This window comes from Austrofundulus limnaeus, unplaced genomic scaffold, assembly GCF_001266775.1.
Source record: "Austrofundulus limnaeus strain Quisiro unplaced genomic scaffold, Austrofundulus_limnaeus-1.0 Scaffold175, whole genome shotgun sequence".
Lineage (NCBI taxonomy): Eukaryota > Metazoa > Chordata > Actinopteri > Cyprinodontiformes > Rivulidae > Austrofundulus > Austrofundulus limnaeus.
The window spans coordinates 819,471-845,733 of record NW_013952577.1 but is presented as its reverse complement, the minus strand read 5'-3'; the positions used below and the strand labels follow the sequence as shown (position 1 = coordinate 845,733).

The window sequence follows — 26,263 nt, the reverse complement described above, 5'->3', positions numbered from 1 at the left end:
CCACTGCACTTTGGTTCCCAAAGTTGGGCTTGGGACCCAATTATGGGTCATGAAGCACCTTGGATAATCTCCAGAAATCAATTTAAAGGGTAATAAAATAACTGCTGATGTAATATTTTCCCTAGAATTATTACAAAAACACAAAATAAGTACTTATATTTGTGTACAAGCTGTTTAGACTATCAAAAAGCCTGTGTTTTTAGGGTTAACGAAGTTCATGTACTCAGACAGGTAATATTTGGGGTCACAAGTTTTTGTCATGAATATTTTGTGGGTCAGAAGACAAAAAGTTTGAAAACCACTGGTCTAGTCTACTGCTTTATTCTTACCCAAGCATATATCCTGTCGCCTACCAACCATGACAACACTAAACAGAAGCAAAAATAGATCAACATTAACAAAATATAAATATATTAGTATTATTACTATTAAAAAACTACTAAATAAGCTTAAAGGCAATTTTTGAAGAACTAATGGACCTGCCGTACATGCACATTTATTTGCTATAGCAGTTTGTTTGATTTAATATTAACAATATTAAAAACATGTTTATACAAATAACAAAAGCATTAACTGACAGATTTTTTTTATTAAACTGTATTGTTATCTCTTGCTTTGTCTGCCATTACAGACTAAAAAAAAACCCAGGTCAGCCCGCAATGCATCATGGGATAGGGTGGGCTGAGGAGGATCCACCAGCCCCGTCTCTCAAATCAAGGAAAACTAATTCAAACAGGAAAATTAAAAGGCTTTCCAACGGTATAAGATTTACTGCCAAGAAGCAATGTTACATCAAAGAATCTACCAAACACACATTTCGTTACTTTTTGTACTAAGTTTAGATTGACTTCAAAAACCATCATCTTCATCAGTTTTACTACAACCCATCCAAAAGACATTTTGCTAACACAATAAATAAGTGAATAAACACACAGACATTGGCAAAAACATTATTGCTTTTGCCTCAAACAATTAGAAGCTGTCTGAAAAAACAGTTTTGCTCATGTCAGATCTTTAGGAGGTTCTCTACATGGAAAAGCATCAGCTGTTTTTTTTAAGCCTCTGCTGTAACTCTAAGCTTGGTGCCACTTAAATTACAGGAGCTGTGTGGTCACAAAGACACAGCAGCAGAGCAACAGAAGACAGGGTCAGGCTGACATACAGACACTTAAAACCAGCACAATGTTTACATCTTTGCTTGGGATTRTGTAGCTTTTTGCTCATGATGGATGTCAGACCTGCATTGAAGGCAACTTTTCAAATTAACCTAAATAATTTATTCTTTTAATCAAACTTCACATTAGGACACAGTCTTCTTTGACTTTAATCGTTTTCAGCTGGACCAGAATGCTTTTTTTGTTACTAGTCAAACAGATACAGTAGCACGATTAGAAACACCAGGAGTCAGGAAGAACTAACGTATGTGAATAAACAAAAGTGACTCGTGGAGAAATAAGCACCCAAATGTTTGAGATGACTAACTTGATCCAACGCAGTGTGGTTTCAGTTCATTGAACACGTGGAGTTTGACAAAGCTGTTAGTTAAGAACAAAAGTACACAATCAGTCAGAAACAAGCAGCACTGACCTTACTTCACTATTTCACTACAAAAGTAAAAACAATGCAAGCAAACCAATTAAATTCTTGTCATCTGAAGGTTTCTGAGACTCAAAACATCACCTGAGCTTGAGATACACAACACCATCAAGCAGGAGAAACATACATGTTATCCTTTAATCTTATTTTGTGTTACAAACGTGACCCAATGCAGCCATCAGTTTTACAGCAGAGACCTGTGGGATACACGCTGACTCCTTTAAAGCTGGATTTTATTGTTATAAATACATCTTTTCAGAAAACTGGAGCTGTTCCTTTTAGGATTGTCAGGAATGAAAAGGAAAGGACTTCTAACCTGATGCTTTTAAATCATTTAACAGTAATTATGTTAGACACTGATAAACACCAAACATATTTTTTAAATAAAAAAACTAACAAAAACGTATAACACACTGAGTTCTGAAACACTAATTTTTTTTATATTTAGCTTAATTTAATCTTGTAAAAATGATCTACAATTCTTCAAGATTCTTAACATTTTATTTCTTTAAACTTCGGCTGCTTTTCCACTCATTTTCTGTTCGGTTACAATAATTTAATTTTAATATAATTTACACACTTTCATTAATTTTGTAGTGTGGAATCTTAACCAATGGGTTACATACAGGGGTTAGACAATGAAATTGAAACACCTGGTTTTAGACCATAACATCCCTTTCAGACAGCTTCCTCTTGCATCCACAGTTAATCCTGTTGGATGTGGTTCATCCTTCTTGGTGGTATGCTGACATTACCCTGGAYACCGTGGCTCTTGATACACCACAAAGACTTGCTGTCTTGGTCACAGATGCTCCAGCAAGACGTGCACCAACAATTTGTCCTGTTTTGAACTCTGGTGTGCCACCCATAAAGTTGTGTGCATTGCAATATTTTGAGAAAAAAATGTGCTCTTACCCTGCTAATTGAACCTTCACACTCTGCTCTTACTGGAGCAATGTGCAATTAATGAAGATTGGTCACCAGACTGGTCTAATTTAGCCATGAAACCTCCCACACTAAAATGACAGGTGTTTCACTTTCATTGTCTAACACCTGTAAATCTTTAACTTAAACCTAAGAATATTTTATAATTAAATAAAATAAATAAAAAAGGAGTGCTTTTATTGGAGATTTGGCCATATAATCCAATGTTAAATTTTGACTAATATCAGACCGATATCTGATAGTAATATCAGCTCAGGACACCTCTAGAAATATCCACAATGTATAATGTTGCAGTTGTTGATAGGGTTGGGCAATATTGGCAAAAAAATAAATCACGATTAATTGTGKTATTTAGCCGATAATGATTAATTTGACGATTAATCCCCTGGAGTCCCTGGACACCCTTATTTCAAAGTCACTTGACCAATTTAGTGGGAAAGATTTGCTCTTCATAAAAATCTGTTCCAAATTGTGTCAAAATTACAGACTTCAGGTTATACATCAAATTTTAAATTATGTTGATAGATAAATAAATTACAGAACATTTTTTTAATGTTCGTTATATATGAAGCGGAGGAGAGAAGTGAGTGGACTCTGTCTGTTGGCATTAATCATATTAATTGTCAAGTGCCAAAAATTAATCGATTAATGTTTTTCTGACGATTAATTGCACACGATACTATTATGCCCAACCCTAGYTGTTGAGTCAGAATGAAACAGCTGAAATACAAGTAGATAAGAACACTGTTTAGACTAAGTGTATTTCAGTGAACAGAAAGTAGGCATGAATATATCTTGAGCTCTAGACCACAAAGCATTGCAAAAAACTGTCTGAGTTTGAGCACCATTATTTAAAAAAAATGTGTTTAAATAATAAGAAAAGTGCACAACTAAAAACCAATCTGGGGTAATTCTAAAGGGGCCACCACTTGGTACGCCAGCATAATCTTGAAAATACTGCATTTAAAAGTGAGCCACATTAATGTTACTATCTTGAATTTATGATTGGCATTAAAGATGTTTTGGGGATTTCTCTTGGCTACTACCACACTGAAACATTACTTATAATTTAGCTTCAGCAGAAGGTGGGGTGAAGGTTTGGCTGCTCTCCAGTTAACATGTTATGTGCCAACAAGGGTACGGCTGCGTTTCACTCTACTACAGCATATGATGCCGAGTGGCAAGTGGGTGGAGTTATACACAATTTAAATGGGTTTACTAAACATTAGAGTCCTCCTTTGCGGCTCGTCATYACTTCTTGCCAGTCGGTATGTACGTCAGCTGACTGGTAAGGAACAGATCCAGAACCTGCAGGATTTTAATTCACGTATTTACATTCAGATCTTTACTCAGTAACAGATCGGATTTTAAATGTAAAGAAGTACAATACTTGAAATTAAATACTCAAGTAAAAGTACATCTTGGATTAATTACTTAAAAAAGACGAAGTACAAAAACTGAATTTTCCGTTATGGTAACCTGAGTTAGGTTCTGTAAACACTTAGGGTCGCAGTAAATACCCACATTTGACCCACAGGTCATGTTTTATAATGCAGAGCAGACAAAGCAGCAAATACAGTAAATGCTGAGGTGCAAGTGGGAAGGAGTCAGCCTGACTGTCAGCACTGTGCTTTAATTACTGTCTACATCCCTTCAGTGAGTGTTACCGCCTGACATTCATCCCTGCCACAGCTGCAAGGAATCCTCTTCTTCACAAGCACATTTATCACTTTTTATATACACCCAGTAATCCCTGCAATACATCAAGAGTATGCTGTAATCCAAGCTGAAAAGCCGCCTTAATAGTGTCATTACTTAGCACAGACATGCTAAAATTGTTTCACACCATTCACTTGGAACGTCCACGGTGAACTATGCTGCTTTTGTTTCCACTCAGCTGAATTTGCTTTCACTAATTTGAAGATCTGACAGCATGCACGCACGCCACTGTCACAATTGTTTCAATTTAAAGACAAAACAGTGGGTTTAAATACTAAAAAAGTGTCTTAAGAGACCAGAGGAAAAYGTTTTCTACAGGTTCTACGAACATCAGGACAATGTGCAGATTAATGAACAACTTTAGCCAYTCCTATTGGGAACGAGGTATGGGCTTTTAGTCTAATAATCAACCAGACTTTCAGCAGCATGGCTATAAACTTCAAATTATTCACTGTTTGACAAAGATACAGAAAACAAGAATCACAACTTGAGCTACAGATTAGATCTGCGAGTTCTTCAAAGTTGAACAACGGTCTTCAGCAGTAATGTTGTGAGTGAAAACAGAACCCTGCTCGCTGCTTGTAGTGTAAGCAACGTCATCAAGGACCATCAAGGACCATCAAGGACCATCAAGGACCACGGAACAAAAATGTTAAAACTTGATACTTATTTAAATACAGAGATAAACTAAAGATGTTACCTGATCACTGGCTGCTACTGACATTTTTGTGTTGCTAAGGTCAGTCAGCTGGGTCGGCCATCTTGAATCTGGCTGACTCGAAAAGTTAATAAGTTATAGATGTCTAATTAATACTTTGTGTGTTTTATTAAAATTTTTGAGTGGTTGCTAACCGACAAATAGTTAATGTCAAAGATTTTTTTTATTGTTGGAGTACGTGTTGGAAATGATTTGCAGCGAAAACAAAAGAAATTCACATCAGTATTTAGATAGATTTTCGTTTGCCAAGGTCGCATAGCTGTGGCGGCCATCTTGAATGGGGTTGACTCCAAAAGGTCAACTGGTTATCCATCYAGTGATTACTTTTTAAGGGGTGTATTAAAATCCATCCTGTGGTTCATGAGATGTTTTGCTAGCAGACAAACAAATACAGAGACATGAAAAAAAAACATCACTGCTGTCAGGTAAGAATTAATCAAATCACTCAGGGAAATAAAGGTCACAATGACCTAGTGCTTCACTGTCTTAGTTAATCTGTAAAACTTACATTTATTCCTGTCAGGAACATAATTTAGACACACACACGTGGTTTTAAACCACATCCCAAAAAGCTTGTGGTGTTGTTTTAACCAGACCCTGTCTTTTCTGACACTGAACACCTGTGTGACCTTCCTGTGCTCACAGTTGACATTGTAACCCACCACGTGACGTGTCAAAGGTGTAACACCTGCAACCATTACGTGATGGAACCAGGTGACTGGATAAATGAACAAACATAAACAGTAACCAGGAGAGATTTCAATCTTGGAAATCAACACATGGTTGTGCACCCTTTTTTTAAACCCCACCACTGCTTCGTACATTTTGTTTTTATTCATCATATTAAAAGCAGTACATTCTGTTATAACTCTGTCATTAAAAGCGATAATAAAACAAGCACCCGTTTTTAATGTTCTAAATACAAATTAATTGTGTTTTTAAAAGCAGACATTTTTCAGGAATAAGATATCAGTGTAGTAACTCATGATGATTTGCGTTTAAGCCTGTTTTAATGCAAAGCTTCGTGACAGGCCTCGTTTCATTTTACCTGCCTGCGTTACAACTTCTTGTCTCTACTTTGGTGCTATAACGTTACAGAAAAAGAGAGCTGTGCCCGTGTTTAACGACCTGAGAAAATGAGGAAAAGCTGTTTCCCGTGAAAACACGGAGGTTTTGTCGCATCTCTGTCAGAAGAACAGCGATGATGAACTTAATTCAACTGAACCAGTTTCCCTTCAAAACTAACCACGAGCTCGTTTAGCTAACCTCTACTCGCTTTAACGGTGTTTTTTTTTTATTCGTATGTATAGAGTTTGTTGTAGCGTTTTGCTACGTTTAACTTGAAAATAAAAACTGGACAGCAACTGAACAGGTTGGAGAGATTCAGTGAGCTGAGGTAATCTGTGGCATCGAGCATTCTGATCTGAGTGGTAATCGTAATGTTCCGGAGTAAACACGACCGTCAGACTTACCTTTGGTGACTTAAGTTTTTCTTAGGTGTCGGATATTCCTTTGCTGGATAAATAGTTGAATACAACGGGTTAAATGTAAATATTTTTTGTAAAACTGCCTCTGCGTCCCGCTTCCTCTGTCAGCCTATATTCCTGTGTGGCTGTGGGCGGAGTTTCAAGACGCTGCGGAGGAAGACACCACCGAACAGCCAATGAGAGGAGGCGGTTCCAAAGATGGGTAAAAATATCAAGAGCACTCACGCTGCCCTAACTCTTTCTACTCTAAATAAAAAAGTTAGATATTCCTACTATCTAAATTAGTTTACGGTTTCCATCTTTATTCCGTTTTGCCTTAAGTTAAAATAAAACGTCGTATGTCAAAAAAATAAAATAAAAAAATCTTGCCGTATTAGATTTTCAAACAACACTGTCAGGTTTTTTTTTTAACATAGTTGAAAATTAAATTCCTGCCAATTCAATTTTTGGAGATTAACCAAAGACGAGCCATATCAAGTTTCTATTTTCAATCTGATTACGTAACCTAACAAAATCAGTTAAGCCACACACAAAAAAAGACTGCATGTACCCCCACAAACAAACCAAGAATGTTGCTACCTTCATCTTCTGCATACAAACACAAAAATGATTCCTTTTTTAATACTTAAAATATAAGAATCCTGATGAGAAAATACACAAAAAAAATGTTGACAGCGATTAATAACAATGATAGTTTATTTATGTACCAGGAAATCTGTTTTGCATTGTTTTGGACATTTTTCCCTGCTTCTAGAACAAACGTTTACAGTACAGTAGCATACAATATCTGCATTTGGACAACTTTGTCAATTCAGTACTCGTTTTTGAATGACAATTTTTAAGCAACCAAAACACAGTAAGTGAAGAGATGAAAACAGAAAAATAAACAAATTATAAGTTGACATGTTTTCTAAGTAATATTTTGACAAAATGCTAGGTTATTAAGAATCCACATAACAGTTCTCAGCAAATTATACAATAAATGCTATAAAAACAAGAAATAAAGTGACTGACAAAAGTCATATGATCAGTACACAGATGAAATGAAGGAAAAAAAGTTTTTTTTTCTTAAGACAAAACAGAAAGTTAGATGTGAGACGAAGAGCTTCACAGTGTAATTGGAAACACGATCATTTAAAGACTGGTTGATTAGCAATGTTACTGAATGTATTCAAGTTACCAACTGTCTACATTACAGCCAGAGTTTTAACACAATATGAGAAAACAGGTGAACACAAAAAAAAAAAAATGCACAAAAGAAAAGACCATTTCAAAATGCGTTCAAAACACTATTGCAAAGAGCGTTGGTTCAGGTACTCGACTGCAATGTGAAAATAAAGCTCTGCGTGTAAAGCACTGTGCACTGAGAAAGACAGGGCAACATTAAGCAGTAGTTTGGACAAAAGGCATTCATAAGGTTTAGAGTTGCATGGGAGCCACATCAAGTGTAATCTGGTTGCAAGGATTTTCTCCTGCATTTTACGTTTTTTTTCTGTCATTTCATCCTGATTAAATGCTCACTTTAAGTACATACCCATATAAATATTCAAATATGAGACAGGATGGCTGCAGCATTAGATTCCACCCCACAGAGGAGAAACTAAAGGAGGTCAGATTAGCATTACTTGCATTGACACGCATCTCTTCCACTGTTCTGCTGCAGCTAGCTGTGTGGTGCCTGAAGCTGCTGCTGATCTCTGGCGCCCTCACGTGGAGCTGTACAGAGCGATCTGCTGCACCTTTCCCAGCTGTGACAGCAGCCGTTTCATGCGTTGTTTGAGCTGAGGGAGACGAGCCAGAGGTTCAGGAGGCTCCAACTCTCCGGTGTAGTCCAGCCAGCTCTCCAGCACTGAAAAGGACAACAAAGACCAGAGGTGAGGGCTTGCTTACGTACAACAAGATACACTTTGGGAATTTCATTTGTCTTACCGTCCAACTCTCTTTCAATGAAATCCATCCGGTGCGATACCTCGTCCTGGACAACATCAATGTGATCCAGAAGRTTGTTCTGCCACTGCAGATACTGTCTGTTGTCTCCAGTGTCTTTCCCTCCTTCTTCCCTTTTCTCTGCCTGAGACCACGATAGACCCAAGGAAGCCTGAAGACATTCAGAAAAACAACCATTTACTTTAAAAAACACTTCAAATGTTATTCTCACAACTCTTTCAGGTTAAATCAATATATATTACTTTCGAGCAGAAAAATTTTTTTTGGTAGAGATGGACAATGAAATATATTTTAGATACATTATATTGCGCACATAGAAGACCAAATTTACTTTTAAATGCCAAAAATCAACTTTAAACAGTAATATGTGCTGGCTCTTTAAATGTATAATTTGGAACAGAGTAACTATCATTGTGTTGTAGTGATATGTTGCCGTAAYACCATTTTTTCTTTGCAGAACCCTGAAAAATAAATGTCTGTCATAATTAAAACCATAACAAGTTAACTTTTTTCAATAGTGTTTAAGGCAATTTAGTTTCTATGCAAATTGTTGATCTTCAGCTTATGATCAATAGTTTTTAAACAGATGAAACATTTCTCTAAGCGTTTTCCAAAGGGGAAAATAAACTTGGACACGGTAATGTTGCTGTCCACTCTTCACCAGGTAGGAAAATTAAAAGACTTTTTAATGACATTGTGAAATTAAATTTAAGACCAATTTCATAATAAACACAAATGACTAAAAAATAAAAACTGGCAGAAACTCATGAATCAAAGTATCTTTAACTATAGTAGAAACGTTTTTAGCAGTCAGTTTTAAACTTAATTTAATTTCTGGAAATCCTCCAACAGCCTAAAATTTGGAGTTTTTAGGACCCACAGTGGGGTCTTAAATGCTATTAGCTGTAGATGAAACCTTAAGGCACCTGTGACATCAATTTTTTGTAAGAAAGGTGAACGCATTTTTGGAAAGACRACATTAACRTRTTACAAAACAAATTTCACATTGCTCAGAYGRACAGTTGTTGAGATATTTGCATGTGAAMTAACAGGAAGTGATGACAAAGGGGAATGTCTGCATGTGGAWATTAAAATAATTTTYACCAATTATTTTAATATTTGAGCTGAATTACAATCATCCTATTTACAATGTTTTAACATTTTTAAGACTTTTGAAAGATTGATTGAAGACATTTTAAGGTTAATTAAGGTCTTATTTTTGGATTGATGAATTCAATGCCTTTTAAGACTTTTTAAGGATCTGCAGGAAMCCTGAAATCAGTGTTTATGTAAAATATGTCATTGTGATTTTAGTTTTATGTCTGCAAAAATGCATCAAAAATCACTTTAAAATGGTTTCRTATTAAAATCTAAGCCCAAAGAGCCACAAACCTAGCTTTATATGAATCATCAAGTTATGATTATATGAAGACAAGAAAATAAAGAGGGACGTTCCAGTCACTTTGGATTTACTAAGAAATTAAATATCTTTAGAAGTCAAAGAAACAGAGATTAAATTAAGTTTATGTCAGGACTGATGAGCTAACAGCTAGTCTGAATGCAGTTTGAATTTTTCAACATTCAAAGAACTTTGATCTCAAACATTTCAAGCATTTCATAAAATTTTACATTACTATTGATGTCACAATACACAGCTACATATATAATAAGCTGCAGTTACAACTAGCAGCAGAGCCTCTGAAGAAGGCTGGGGTGGACTCCTGAAGGATTTAAATWAMTGAATGCACCATTTTAAAGTTTAAAAGATTGGAGTTTTTTGAAGATATGCTGTGCAAGTGGCTCAGTCAATGCAATCCGTTTTTATCTTTTCTTTTTATAAAAAGCATCAACTCCAACCTTGTCGTTGTTGCCTGATGGTTTAGGTTTGTCCGTCTCCAGCAAGCTTCCGTAGCGCTGCTCGCGTTCCAGCAGCTCCTCTGTGCTCCTCATGCTGTCCTCCAGCTCTGAGCCCTGTCGGGTCTCCACCACCAGCCGCTGCTCTACAGCTGGGTAATACGCCCGCGGCTTCTGATAACAGTGTTCACTGATAATGTACGAGTCTTGGAAGGATGGGAAGGGAGGGGAGGTGCTGGACGAAGAGGAGGTGGCGGCTGTGGCGGCCCGGCTCAACTTCTCCAGCGCGTTGGACATTAAAATCTCTCCTCGGCTCATGTCTTCGTCGGGGGTCGCGGGAGAGGGAGCCGTGTTGCTGCCTCGACACGAGTCGAAGCCGAGATGCGGCTTCTCCAAGTGCTTCCAGGGTTGTCGCCACAGCTGCAGGTCAGAGTGGGTGCTGCTCCTGAAAAATGAAGCGATAAACAGATTAAGTAACAGACATCTTTACCATGTAACTGATATTTACAGGAGCACAGGCCTGCTGGTGGTTTCCATGTACTCACTTTAAGATGCTCATCTTGAGCTGCAGGCCGTTCAGAACCTCCAACACGTGGTGCACGTCTCCCAGTAGCTGGTGGGTGGTGGTGATCTTCTTGGCGTTTTGGTGGGAGTAGTTCTCTTCTAGGAAGGACAGGCCGTACATGTGGCCGTTCGTCAGCCACTCACGGTCATACCAATAACGCAGACTCTGCCTCTGACCTAACAGGAAATAAAATGTCCAACAAGGTTAAAAGTTTAAAAGAAAAACTGGAAGAGGAGCAAMGTACACAATTGAACAGGGGTTCTTTAATGTCATTAAGATATTCATGGTTAATTTGTTTAAACTGGAGCCATCCCAAATCATGATTGTCTCAGAGCATTTGCGTCGCATGGCGTGCGTTCGTTATTGGCAGTTTGTGTGCATATGTATCATCAAATAAAACCAAATAATACACAATATATGGAATTTATAACTTTAAACGTCAAAGTATTCAYACAAACGTATTTATTTCTAGGTGGAGAGATTATAGCAAGTGATAAAACAGAGTTTATAAAATGGGTGTTTATTAACATACCTTTGCTAAACAGTACATACATCTATCATATAAAACATCTCAATGGCAGACACGCAATGAGCTCAATAGCAAATAACTTGATTCTTCATTATATATATATATATATATATATATTTTTATATATATATAATTTTTTAATCATTATATGAACATCATTCTGTTCGCATTGTCGACATTTTCAGCACTTCTTGTAGCGACCCACGGGTCGAACGTTTTCACCCCCCTCCACATAAGAACACAAGAACTTTATTGTGTGATTGGTTAGAAGTTTATGGGAGTGTTTGTTTGTGCTGAAAGTGCTCAGACGCTGCATTTTGCTTCAACCACTCGCTTAAAAAAAAGCGACTTGCTTCCTGTTGTATCAGGAAGCAGCAGTTTATAAAAGAGAGTCAAACAGCCAAAAACTCATTAGAGGATAAAACTGACAATTTTCACGGTGGAATCKGACTGATAAAAACTTTGGAGCTTAATCCAGGACTAGTTTGTGGATAAACATCAACTGACAAGTCTCATGGTGCGTTCACACCGAACGCGATTTCAGCTTCAAAATCGCAGCCAACGCTGAAGTTTGAAGCTTGTGCACTTTGAGGTCAGACGCAGGACAGCTGCGCTGCACGGCGACAGCCTCCCCGCCCCTCCCTCCTCTGKCGGGCTCTGTTTAATGTCGGACGAGGAAGTGGCTTTGCTTTAATTTACAGACAGCCAGAGCGTGTTACGTTCATCAGATAATTAATTCATAATTAATTCACCAGATAATTCAGAGAAGAGGCTCACAGCTGCTTTCAGGACTATTTTTCCAATCTGATGAGTCGCTGCCACGCATTGGAGCGGATCAGGACACGACTGCAGCACTCATTTCAGCTAAAGAGCACCTGTCCGTCTGTTTCAGGTTAGTGGACATCATTCAGTAAACTGTCCCGTCAGGAAATATGTCGCTACGTCACACAGTGGAGTCTCTCTGATTGGTTGACGCTGCACGTCGAGCTGTAAAAGTTCAGATTTTCTAACTTCAGCGATTTGCGCCTCAGCGCGTCGAACGCTCAGATCGTTCAAATCGCGCTGCTCTAATCACGCTTGAGGCGCCGCAGCACTTCCCGACGTTGCTTGAAGCGCGTCCACCATAGACTTTGTATGTAAACCTGCTGCTCCTGACGCTGAAATCGCGTTTGGTGTGAACGCACCATCAGACTTTCTTCCCCACATTGTGGACTTCAGCAGGATTAAATCCCATTCAGTGACGTATGCTGCAGCGGGAGGGGTTTCCCAGGAGCTCGGCACGGGGTGTCTCAGGAGCCAGATCATAATAAATGTCTAGTAGGCCGTAATGGTTCAGAGCGGGTCTCGATATCGTAATGATTACAGTGAGATCGTAATGGTTGGCACCTCTGAGCTTGTGATTTTAGTACAGATTATTTTTAATTTCCACTTTCAGTCCTTTGACGTCAGCAGATCTATTTGAGGATGGTGTGTCTTGGCCTCACCTGGTGGATCTCTGCAGATATAGCAGGTGTATCTGTCTGGTACATTGTCCTCCAGCAGGCCCATGCAGGTGCCGTGCTGCCAGCACAAACACTCTTCACACTGACAAAAAAGGACAAATATGGTTTACASTCCTGTGACTGCAAGGATTTAAAATTAACAAACAGCATCTTGAAACAAAACACGACAAACTCACCTGAATCATGAAGTCGTTGTCTTCCTCCACCTCGCAGATGCATCGCACAATCTCCTGGTCACTGGTGTCTAAGGCGCCAGAGTCTACACTAAGAGGCGGCGTTGTGACGTCCAAATCCATCTCCAAGTCGTCGTCGCTCCATCCACAGCTGTCCGTGGACCAGTCACTGATGCTGTCCTCATCTGCAGCAGCAGGGATGAGCAGAACCATTGCAATGTTTTAAAGGAAAAACTACAACTGACAAGGGTTTGGCTTCTTCCTTGACAAAAATTATGTTTAATGGAAATTCAGCTGAAAGGTGCAAAATGAATTCTGCGCTATTTTCTGAAGCAAGCCACTGCAGTGAAAGAAAAGATCAGGATTCAATAAACCATGGGTTAGATGTTTGGGGGACTACTCCGTGAGCAGCAACATCCGTGCACAAACCAATCAGGCTAAAGAAAATGTGTCATCATGGTGGACTGAATCCAAGAAGAGTAGAAGACAAAAGGAAGCCAGAAACACTCACCCATACACAAAGTAAAGTGCACACACTGTCTTAGATATACCCACCATCAACATGTATCTGCTCTGTGTAGCTGTATCCAGGCCTGCTGGGGTAGGCCTCGGGCTTGTGATTGTGTGAGAGGGGGGATTTGAGTGGCAAATTCAATTTGGAGTGAAGACCCAATACTGAGATGTCAATATTCTCCTCACTACCTGTGTAGTCTGTTAATACAGGGAAGGGGGAGAAGCAGATGTAGAACAAAATTGTCAGCTTTGAAGATGTTAAACAAATGCCCGTTAGGGGGTGACAAAATGTGGCACAGCAAACAGTTTTGGCAATCGATGTAGTTAGAAACACTCAGGGACAACAAATATGGGTCACATTTCAGGCTTTTAAAATGTGTGTCAGTGGGAGGCAGCCTGTATCTGAGGCCAACCACAGATTTATTAACACACAAACAAAGATTTATGTCAGTTCCATATTAGTGCCACAACAAGATCTGGCTTTCTGGTACTAAAAACAAAACATTAAAAGATAATGGAGCTCACTGACTGACAGACTGAAGTGATGAACCAGTGACAAATGTTACATTTCTCCCACACACAAGCTCAGTCACCACACCAGGAGGAGTGAATGAAGGGCTTTATGTTTTGTATGCCAGCAGTCACAGCGAGTGCACAAGCAGAGCAGCAGATGTTTGACCTCGCCCTGTGCCAGCGACATGCTTCTTACCGGACTTGGCCTTCTTTTTCTTCTTCTTCTTCTTTAGTTTAATGCGCAGGAAGTCCTTCTGTTTAGGTTTCTCTCTCAGTTTGTCTTTTACAGAACCTAAGGACCATTAAGTGACACAAGGTGAGCCTCATCTGAGTGTAGCTTATTAAACTACCAAATTTACTGGCCAAGAAAAACTATTATGCAAATAWTTGATATTAAAACTAAGTGAATTAGAAGGACTGTAATCTCTTTCTCACTGAATGAAACACGTTGACATATCATACTGACCAATGTCAAAGCCAGTCTTGTCTGAGTCCTTGTCCTGCAGCTGGCAAATGTTCCTCTCCAGCTGGTTCTCCTTGCTCTTCTCCTTCAGCAGTGCCCTCTGTTGTTGGCCCTGGGTGCTGACTGCAGGTGGAGCTGATGTGCGCCTTCCTACAGTCTTAATGTCACCACGGGCAGCCGCAACAGCTCCAGAGTCTGAAAAATATGAATTAAACAATAAATAAGCAGGTAAAAAAACCATAACCTGAAAATAAAGCAACATCTACAACAGACACTTTGTAATGAGTCATTAAAACATTACTTGTTTCACTGCTGTTGAACAGATTTTTAAATTTGACAACAGGAAACGTATCAGACAACTAAACTAAAAGGTGTCTGCGTGGTCCATACGAACTACTGAAATAGTCTCTCATTGTCACAGCGCAATGACGAAACTCGTGTAATTTTGTTTGCAGCTTTCAGTCTTCTATCCCTACATGTCACAACCCACCAGAACCTTTTACCCCGCCACATTAGAACTTACTGTGTGATTGGTCAGAAGTTTGTGGCTGTGTTTGTTTATACCTAAAGCGCTCAGATGCAATATTTTGCTTCAACTACTCGCTTTCAGAAGCCGACTGTTGTACCCAGAAGCAAAACATGTAAAGATAGTCAAATGGCCAAAAACTCATTGATGATGGAAAAAAAGACRTTTTGCACAGCGTGGAGCTTTAACCGGGACAGATTTGAGGACAGATAATGGCAAATCAGAGATTTTTGTCGTCCCCTCTTTTGTGACTATTGAGCACACGTACATCACAATGACAATGCTCAAATGATATATCGTGCAGCCGTAATCATAGGTATTATTTATGGTTTTATTATGTTAGCTTATAGGGATTGTTTGGGTTTGTAAAATTCACCAACTAACTTGCAGCTTGTTGCAAATGTTTGTTTAAAAGACAGATGTTGGTTCTCTGGTAGACAAGCCATGGCTGACTGTGTTATCCATGAGATAAAATGTCCAACCAAGTCTTTTTTTTTTAAATACAGAAAAATTTATGGGAATTCTTCCCTTGGCCAACTTAACCAACTCAATGATAACTAGGAGCAACAGATTGGACAGGACAAGCACTCACTTGAAGCTCTGTGAGACTGGGGGGCGGGGGGGATAACTTAAATAACCATTCACATCTTGTTAGTTATGTGTACTTTCAGGTCATTTATTTTTCATTTTAAAAACAGATATTGAAAAACAGTTATTTTATTTTCATTTTATACTTAAAACAGGCCATTTTATTTTTACTAAACCAAATGTTTAATGTCGTTATCATGACAACTCAAGAGTGTGGAACCTACTGCGGCCTCAAATTCCTCACCGTGGTCCTCTTGGAGAAATGACATAAGTTACGTGAAGTGAAGCACCAAATTTCCACAAGGCAGCTATGAAAACTGGGACAAACATTTGAGGCACTTTCAGAAGACACCTGATGATGTTACTGACRCCTGTTCTGACCACCTCAGCTCATTCTGAAGACAAACAGGGGTCGATCACTGTAGTGCTGACAGACAGCTAGGGTAATACTGTATACCACAGTATTTCCTAAAGGTTATACCATAGTATGAAAATGATCAATACCACCCAACCCTAGTCTGCAGTTAATTAAAGAAATGCACAAATGGTTAGCTAGAGYTTATTTATCTATTTACAGGCAGTTTTTTAACTAGCTCCACCTTAAACAGCCAGATAATAACAGTGGTAACTTCTGGTTTGAGAAAAAGAAAAGGATGGACTTTTTTATAATGGAAAAAATGAACCATTGTACTTAAAATAAAAAAAACAAATATCCATCCATTTTTCGTTATCCAATATCTGTTTTTAAATCAAAAATCGAATGACCAAAAAGTATACGTACCTAGTTATTAGTGGTTTGACACCTTGCCTTTAAACTCATAGTAAACCTTGAAACAGGTTGTAACAGCTGACAATTTATTGGGCAACTTGTCTGCAGTCATTTCTGAACCAAAGTAAAACAGGAAGAGAACTCACGCATAGTGGCAGAGACGGTGCGTCTTCTCTTTGTGCCATCCAAGCCWGCAGCTGTGGACTGCTTCTCAGAAGCCCTGGTCTGGACACTCCTGGTGGGGCTGTGCTGTCCTTCTGGAGGCTGTTCTTCACCATGGTAATATTTCATGTGGTAATGCAGCAGCTTTGCTTTACGGAATGACTTTGTGCAGCCTGGAGCGCTGCACTTGAATGGGTTGTGGTCAAGATTAATAGAAAGGACYGGAGGAGGCTGGTTCTTGATGACTCTGTACACTAAAACAAATGACGTCAGAGAAAAGTGAGTGTCTAAAACAAAGTATATAAAAAGTGTCAGAAATAAGAGATTCATTTTTAGGCACACTCACGTGGCTCTCTGCTGAACCTGTTGGGGTTGTGGAAGCCCTGCTTCCTAACCGCTATAAAAAAAATAATAAAAAGATGTCTACTTTAACACACAGTTTAYTGCATTAATCACATAATTTATTTTACAGTTCAAAAGATGCACCGACTGACTAGTTTGCTTCATTGATACTCACGTTTTACAGGTTGAGGAGGCGGTACGTCTGCTGGCGGCTGAACGCTCTCTGATTGGACGCAGGGCTTCTGTTCATCACCACTGGGTTCTGCGGTTGTCGTAGCGACAGACTCCTGCTCCGTTTTCACCGAAGCCTTACTCTGCAGCTCCGCATAYGGCATGGGTGACTCCGTAACTGGTTGTACTACACTCTGTTCCGACTCCATCTCCTCCTCCTTCACRTCTCCATTCACACGGCAGGTTTCTTCATTTTGCTCGTAATCGTTTTCAACCTTCCCGCCATTTGTGAGTCCTGTCCTTTTTTCTGCATCAGGACTGTTCTGCTCAGCATCACCAGAGAGGTCTTCCTCCTGCTTGATGTGCGCAGCCTCCAGCATCCCGTTTGTTTTCTGACTTTTGCCATTGACCATGTCCTCTTCATGCTCCTCGTCCTCGCTGTTGCTGTCCTCTTCCTGGTCTGAGGTGCTGCGCCTGGCTCGCTTGGTTTTGGGACGCCCATTCTCATGAGGCCTTCTGTCCCTACGATTTGGAATCCTCTTTACCATATTTTTATCTGAGGACCGGGATCTCCCTCCAGCACCACCTCTCTGTTAGCAAAAAAGAGGAAATTTAGAAAATAAAAGAAACAGCCACAACAATCAGACTGAATAATAACACCTTAATAAAATTACAGGTACCTCTTTAATAAAAGGCTTCACATGCATTCCCTTCACTGTTTGGATCACACCGTCATAGAATTTCACTGTGTATGAAGCTGAAGAGACAGAGTGAAATGTTAACATGTCATGTTTTACACATATAGTACAGCTGTCTTAGATGTTATGCTTCCAACTACTGTACTTTGATAAAGAATTTTATCCATAATTATTATATATACCTACCATCTTTATTGACTGAAATAACTTTAGCAGGGTAGAAACGGCAGTCGGACCAGCTGGCCAAAACCTTGTCATTTATGTGAAAGCCCTGGAGGAAAAAAACATCTTAGCACAAGCTGCAGGCAAGCTGTCAAACTTTTATAAGAGGTGGAGCTGTCAGGCACTTCCAAGATAAGCACTGTGAATGTAGCTTCAATAAATGTTATTAAAAACCTACTCCTCAGAAAAGAAGATGCGACACAGACAAAATGATATACAGCAATGTTAGCTTACAGGTGGAGAGGAGTCTTCATTCAGGCCCTGCCTCCTCAGCTGGATTCTCTCTACAGGTCTCAGATAAGGACTTGTCCAGTCAAACCATTCATCATAACGATGGCTCCACTGACGATAATGAATCAACACTTTCTCATCGTCATAATCAATCTTCTCTATGGTGGCAGCATACCTGTTTGAGAAAATCCAATAATGCGTGATTAAAAAGAGAACAGGAGCAGATTTTATAGTTCAGCTTTTATTTTGAACATGTAACAAAACTGGCAAATATTTAGAAAACAAACTGAACTCAAGTTGCATATGAAACAACTACAGCATTTATGACAAAGGCTTATTCATTCTTGTAATTTAAAAAATTATCTTCGACTATTCCTTTAAAATTATTTCATTTACAGCCTCGACTAAGACCCAATTCTTACTGGATGATGCTCCTGCTACAATGTAAAAAAGACAGATCCTGGATGATCTTTGTAGGACTTTGGCAAGGTATTCTGGTGTGAATTAAAAACTCACTGGACTCCACATCACAGGTGACGCAGTGCATACAACAGTTTTGAGCAYGCGCAAGTGGGAGTGTGTTCAAGACACTGGGCAGGCACACACAGAGTGGCTTGGTCAAGCAGGACTGTTTATCTTGGCCTCATGCTTAGGCTAAAACACCAATGGAGGTAAGGTCAAAGTAACCTAGAGTAGAAGTAACGCCCATGGCGATATAACAGTACTACTATTSTAGTCTGATCTTATAGTATTTACTTCAATATGAGAGGGAAGGGCTCTAGAGTGTGACCAATGTGGTCACAAATGTGACCCCATTTCCCAATACACTTGCGTGCGTCAATTGAAAGTGATTACAAAAAAACTATCCTGTAAAACTGCTATGTTAAATGCGACGCGGTTGAAAATTTGAGTGCCCCTAAGAAAAAACGTTGGTCACACCGGTGCAACAAGTTAGTCTAGAGCCCTGGAGGGTTGTTCCAGAGTGGGCAAATTTTGGTAAGAGTGTCAATTGAGAATGCAGAATAAAGATGATTAAAAATCAGTTTGGCAAGTACTAAAGCCAGGACTTTAATGTGCTGCAGCTGCTGGTGACTAGTTGGTGAAAACATTTGCGAGGGAGTTCTCAATTTCTGTGCCTGAGTCACAGAGTTCGTAGTCTTGTTGCTCCAATTTTAAACATGTTCAAAAAAATGTGTGTAAGTAAACAACTAAAGAGTCCTTGGGGGCAAGTCCAACCCATCTGAGAGCACTAGAGTTGTAGTTTAACACCTGTATGCTAGGGCTGTGTATTGGCAAGAATTTGGCGATAAAATACATATCATGACAGAGGGGTCACGATACGATATATCCCGATAAATCCCGATATATTTCGATACTGTAAACAAGGCGATATATTGCGATATTTTTGGTCCAAAAATTCTATTAAATAAAAACCTCTTACTGGCAAAAAACCCCTGAAAAACCAAAATTCATTGTCTCAGAAAATTCTAATATTACATAGACATGCTTTTGATACATTTAGCTGTGTTCTGCTTTGTATGTGTTTTATTTTATTTGTTTCATATTTCATCCATGTTTTCAATTATTAGATTAAATTTGCCAATAAATAGTTTGAAAATATAAATTTTGCAGCTTTTCGTTTTTAATATTAATTTACAATTTGGTCACCCAACACTTAACAATAGTCTTTATGTTGTCATAAAGTTCAGTAAACAGATGATATGAAGCTGCTGCACACAGAGTTTCTGGGATCAGCTGACCTGCATCCAGAACCTGATTTGCATAACTGTGGGTCGAACAGCAGGGCAGGTCCCGAAGAAAACCAGTTAAGAAATTGAGAAGCTAAACGAGTTAAATTGTTTTTGAAGCGAACACAGCAGGATAAAGTATATGGACTTTGATGCGATCATCAGCCAGACATTAGCTATGTTTAATGCACAAATTTTTTAAATCTGATTTAAATGTATTCAGATTAAATAATCCGAATGTACTGTTTACATGGACACAATCCGATCATGAAAAGTGTTTACATGCACCGGAGTTTTATTCAGAATAAAAGTCCGGACATGCGCAGTGTTGTAAAATTTCAGCTCTACTTCTGTGTTACAAACGTAAACAACGCTCCTCTGTGCGCTCAGGACGGACCTGCGTCAGCTTTTAATACCAGTAGAGACGTCTTTACTCCTCGGTTGAGCTGCAGCCTGCAGATGAAGCAATACGTGCTTTTTATTTTTTGCGAAGCAACGTCTGCTGTTTGTCTCCTTTTTCATCTGTTAAGGGAGGCGCTGCTGTCCCACCGGGTGAATGAAAGTCAGCAGACATGTGCGCACAGGTCAGTTTTCTACAATCAGAATAAGATGATACATGAAAGTCATTCCAATTATCAATCGGCATAACCCACCCTTTTCATTCAGATTAAAAATTCATTCGGCTCAAGCTCAATCGGATCAGAATAATCGGAACGGGCTGTTTACATGACACATTTTTATTCCGAACGGCTGTTTAATCCGATTAATTTTTTCCATGTAAACGTAGCTATTGAGAGCAACAGACAGAGTTTTATGTCACGGGGGGAGTGCCGAGCTCGCTCAAGGTGATAGACGCATGCGCTATATGCGTAACGTGAAAGCTGACTACAGTTGGAAAAAAAGAGCACACAAGACACTTAATTTGTCTTAAAATACAGACATTCTGACAAATCAGTAACTGTTTGTAACCTTACCTCAGCTTAGAAGGCAGAGGGTGTCGGTCTTTTCTGCTCAGATTCAGCTATCGGAGCATGAAGCTAATGTTTACTTACAATGCTAATGCTCTCTTACTCTCTGGCGCTCAAGAGGTAGAGGAGCCAAATGTCTGGCTCACTGCTGCCAACTAGTGGTCAGAGGCTGAACTACAACATAAAAAAGGAACGGCTGGCAGGAAAGTTGACATTTTAAACCTTAATAAAAAATCGATACAGGGCTTTARAATATCGATACAGTATCGGGAAATGAAATATCGCAATATTTCAGTGTATCGATATTTTCTTACACCCCTACTGTATGCAGCTCTCATCTGAAAGGAAACAAGTCGAGAGCTAAAAAGCTCACTAATGAAACAAGATTTTTTTTTAATTGTTGAAATCTGTTTACCTTTTTTTTAAACAGTCTACTCTATGAGATTCAATCATAAACGTGGAGGCAGCTCCCAAGGTGGGCACAAAGCAGGCCAAAGTGAGTGTCAAGTAGCCGAAGAATAGTTTTGTTCCAGCAAGATTTAGAATACAGTTTTGCTACAAACACAAAAATAAACTTTATTTTTTTAAATCAGGCTGTACAAAACATGGTTGCATTTGTCACTTAGTTGCAAACACTCAAATATTTCAGAAACTGCTAATGAAATTTAGCTTCTTTTTGAGACACCAACTAATCTCCAGCAGTTGCAGCCTGATGAGATTCTGAGTTTGAGTTTAGCAGTGTCATGATTGCTTTTACAGTGAAGGATGTTTTCCAAATTTACCACAACCCAGCCCCATCTAAAAGGTTGTGGAGAATCTAATGAGGTTGTCATCCAGTGTGAAGTGGGTCTAACTAATTTTTAAAAAAAGCTTGGAGAACAATGAACTAATAAAACAAACATAATGAACTTAATAAAAATACATATTCCCATGGCATTTAGGGGTTGAAATAACAATAAATTATCTTTTAAAACAGCATGGGGTTTATGAGGGGATCCCTAGATTCATTTCATCCTTGTAAGGAGTCCCCAGACCCAAACGGCTTGAGAACCCCTGGTCTAACTAACTGACATTATCCAGCATCAACAATTCATTTATAGTGCATAGTATACATGATAAGAATCAAAGAGATTAAAATATAAAAGTAAAAACACTGACCAATTGATTGTCTTAACACTAACTCAAGTCATAGTTGAATCTGATTGAAACGTCAGAGTTTACAATCATAAATGGACAGTTTTCTTGCAGAAAAACAGTGAACCAATGAATATCCAATTATTCTTTTCCCTCTACCTATCGGAACCTAACCAACACCAAGGGAAAAAAAGAAATGTATGAAAATTTATGTGAGAAAATGAGGGAAGTAAAGCAGAATGTGGATGGAGAGGAATGAGTGAGGCCATGACTCACCAGTTTTTGAGGCTGTCTCTGGCTTCAAGCTGAGCTCCCACCTCAAATGTTATCCCTCTTCTGTTAGGGGGCGTCTTACTCATACTGCCCACATCAAGGCTGCCTCCCTGTACATACACATACACATTAACCAGAATGCACACTAATGAAAAACTAGACTCATTTAACCTTGGTTATGCCATAAAGAGACAAGTGTGTCTGACAAAGAACACAACATGTGACCTGTCAAGGTCTTCACTGGTAGTTATTTACAAAAATAATTACTCTGGTGTCAGTTTACAGATTATAGGAAGAAAAAAATCAGTGCTTTCATTCTAAGTGACTCTGAGAAAAAGGAAGTAAGACACCTCCCTTTACAACGGTGGAACATTAATACTGTCCAGAATGGGAAAAACAAGTTCCTCTGTAAACCACAGATTACACACATAGTACAGCATGGTACTAGAGTGGAAACTGACATTTTAGAGGTGAGCCATGCCCCTGAAATGGTGGTGAATGTGTACTCAATACCAAATGTTGAGTATTAAGATATTCAAATGAGCATATGTGGTAGAAGAGACCTCACAGATACAATTAAAGGCCCCTTTATCAAAATTATCAACATGACAAAAACCTTTAACACTATACTTAATGATTAAAAAAACAGACATCAAATAATCAAAGACCCCAGTCTATCTACTGACTCAAAGCAGCCACCCCCAGGCAATTATGCACCAAGATAATCCTGGAGTGATCAAACAAAACACTGAATAACTTGGCTCCTAATACACTCATTTATCAGAGGTTTGCTGCTATTCTGTGTCTGGGATGGAGGCCTTTATTAAGCTCTTCAAATCGTTAAGGAAAAAAAAACAAAAAACGAAACAGCATCATCCAATCCCTGCGTCTTTTATCAAGCAATCGGCGCAGATGACCGACTAGCACATCGGTAGTCTTAACTAACATCTAAACATTATCATTACCTGATCACAGCATCTTTCTCGGTTCGGAGCTGCCTGACTCGGTTCGCCATATCGGAGGCTGGCTTTCTTCAACGCAACACCCTGCAACCTACAAACCGGACGTCTCCACGCTCCGCTCGGCCCACGTGTTTCTGCCCAGCCGATTTCACGTCAAGACAAAAGACTTTTATTATAACCAACCGTCACGTGTGCTACATCTATATTACCAAATTAATTATTTTAACCAGTAAAAAAAAAAACACTATTTAACTGTTTAACTATTTAATCTGTTTTTCATTTTATTCATGCAGACACAAACATGACAGTCAAGAAATGAAAAATCGAGTTCAGGATGACATATTTGATGTTATATTTCTAAGTTTAACAGGGAAGCCACGCACKGGAAATGTATTACTTATTTTTTTATAATACTACTACTATAAACAGGCAACCGAACATGATACGCACACATTTTTCCAGCCAAATACATTAAGATAGCTTGGTAGTCGTATTGTAGCGGAAAACACAACATGAAAACGTTGTCTAAACAAATTCCGTGTAAGCTATTGTTGATCAATTTCCACCTCTTCCGACACTTTATTGTCCGGTGTTTTATAACCACAGGGCGTAGCGCGAGAGAAGCTGAGCTTTACGTCAGGGGTTTAGGAAAACATGATTGGTCGAACMGCAGCGAAGTGGGCGGGAGCTTCCATTTGATTGGACGCGAAGCTTGACACTCAAGAGGAGCTCTCGGAGCTTTCTGTGGCCTCGCGCTAGGGCCTTCCTCTCCGTACTTTTCCTACTGTGACCGAGCGGCGTGGAAACACGGGCAGCAAACTTCACGAACTGAGAAACGTAAGAGATATTTACAGTACCCAAGCATAAAAAACAATTAGGAAACTACAAGTAGGCAAGTAACTAAACAAACAGAGCTAAGAAGTGAACCACGGGAGCGTTTAATCACCGACTTCGTCACGTTTGTTTTGAACTCTCAACGACGGACATGCGGCATGTTATGCATTACATCAACCGGGCCTGACTCACCGCAATAAAACTAAGAAACGCTACGCACGAACGGGATTTGAGCTTCTTACCTGTTTCCCAGTTACTCTTTAACAAACTGGTAGAAAATTTTGCAGCGTAATCCTGTAAATGCGCAGATACCGCCRCCTCCGCCTGTCTGCTCCAGACCACGCAGTTGAATTTCTCTCAGTTCACCGGCGCGGGCAATGTAGGACGGAGCTGCGCACGCGCGTCCGACAGACCTGTGTATGTCAAGAACTTCTGTAAAAACAAGTTTCCTTCAGAATCTAAAACTGAAAAATGGTCGAATTACCTTTTTTAAAATAAGCTCTTCTTCGAATTTTATGCACTGATGATGTATACTTCTCTAAGTATCGAAAAGGTAAATAAAATAAATTTACTAACCTAAAACTAATCATAAGTATGTAAAATTCCTGTCGCTTTAAAACGCATTTCAATGCAACACAGTAACAATCACGCCTACAACAATCAATGGTAGATTTTAAARCAAATATAAATAAACGAATAATGATCTAACAGTATGGACAAACAAATTTGTACAATTTATATTTTATTAATTATTTAATTATATAAACAGCCACGTCATGTGTATAGAGGAACTCAAGCTGTGTAAAAAAACCTTTTTGTTTATTATGAGCTGATATAAACATTATTTTTGTTTTCTAAGTAATTTAATGCATTTAAATCAATTGGCTTTGTTCTTAGCTGTTTTCTTTAAATTTTCTCAGGTGCAGCCACCCTCTTCTGGACAGCTTTTTAAAGGATTTACACAAAGTGACATGTGAAGCACGTAGCAGTTTGCRGCGTGGTGTGCATGAGACCCAGTCTGACAAATAGAGATTAGATAAGAGGCTGATGTATCAGAATAAGGACAGGCTACACAAAAGGCCTGTTTTTGATAACCCTTTCTTTCTCCATGAGTCATACACCTGTAAACATTGTCTACAGCTGCTACAATAACATGTTTATTTCCATTACAAATTCATACCATTTAAAACACTGCGAGTAACATTTCAAAATCAAGACTTAGAATCTACTCAAAGTAAAAGCCTTTATTTAAAAAATGAACTTAAATCTTTATATTTTTATGCTACAAAATGAAGTTAAATGTTCTTTTTTAATGTTCATCAGTACAAGTTTAGGCTTTTGTTCAAGACCTACCAGTTTTATTAGGTGGGTGATAATGTTTTTGTCMGTGTCTGTGTGTCAGCAAAATGTCAGCAGATAAATTAAATTTTTCAGAAAGTGATCATGGCTGTATGTCAAACTGAGTAACTCGGAGTCAACCCAAATTAAGATGCATTTATTCACATTATCAAACTTAATGATGGCTAACTCAGCTAATTTTACAGATATTGAGCTAAAATTTGAAGTAGTAGCTGATAACACACACATTATTTTTAAGGTTTGACCAAAACAGCTAAACCTTTCAATACCGTGTCAAGTTTTGTCCAACACTAAAAATGTCTAAGCTGAAGATGCTGTAACCCTATTTTAGCTGCATCTATACTGTAAAACAAGTATATAACCTATATGAGAAATTCTTTTTATAACAAAAGTTTCATAGGTCAGTATAATTTATCTAAAACATTGTAGTGTAACAGATAATTTCAGTCCAAAACTGTCCTTAAGGTCAGCAGGTGATAAGCAGTTCCATAAGGAGTTCTGGGCTTTTATTTTGTAGGTGTTCTACTTTTCATTTCCTGTGGCTACACCTCCAGTTAAAATAAACACAAGACAATTTACCAACAAATGAACCAACTTTTATTTATGATCAGCCATTCCAGATAAGACAAGTCTGCAAACACACACACACACACACACACACACACACACACACACACACACACACACGTGGAAAGTGGTTTGAATTATTTTTTTGTTCAAATAGCAAGAAGTTACAGCAGGAAAAAAAATAG

General features: G+C 38.8%; 2 protein-coding genes across 5 annotated transcripts in view; both read right to left on the bottom strand.

The window, feature by feature from the left end:
• ndrg3a (ndrg family member 3a) overlaps positions 1–6,590 on the bottom strand; it is a 53,935-nt gene extending 47,345 nt beyond the window's left edge. For all 3 annotated transcript variants that reach the window (XM_014017733.1, XM_014017736.1, XM_014017738.1), the window contains exon 1: positions 6,451–6,590. The gene's annotated coding sequence lies outside the window, so the exon portion shown is untranslated. The remainder of the gene's footprint in view (positions 1–6,450) is intronic.
• Positions 6,591–7,143: 553 nt separating this feature from the next.
• On the bottom strand, positions 7,144–24,517 carry phf20a (PHD finger protein 20, a). 2 transcript variants are annotated; one of them, XM_014017731.1, is made up of 17 exons: positions 24,395–24,517; positions 22,360–22,466; positions 18,237–18,408; positions 17,967–18,051; positions 17,763–17,839; positions 17,087–17,672; positions 16,916–16,966; positions 16,554–16,823; positions 14,528–14,719; positions 14,258–14,353; positions 13,591–13,746; positions 13,039–13,220; positions 12,845–12,944; positions 10,812–11,007; positions 10,270–10,711; positions 8,395–8,563; positions 7,144–8,314 (listed from the first exon to the last, which is right to left on the bottom strand). In XM_014017731.1, exons 2-17 carry the CDS (start codon positions 22,440–22,442, stop codon positions 8,172–8,174), a joined length of 3,000 nt encoding a protein of 999 aa, XP_013873185.1. In that variant the 5' UTR covers positions 22,443–22,466; positions 24,395–24,517; the 3' UTR covers positions 7,144–8,171. The 2 variants fall into 2 exon arrangements, with proteins under 2 accessions (XP_013873185.1, XP_013873186.1); XM_014017732.1 differs by lacking the exon at positions 13,591–13,746.
• Between the last annotated feature and the right edge of the window lie 1,746 nt (positions 24,518–26,263).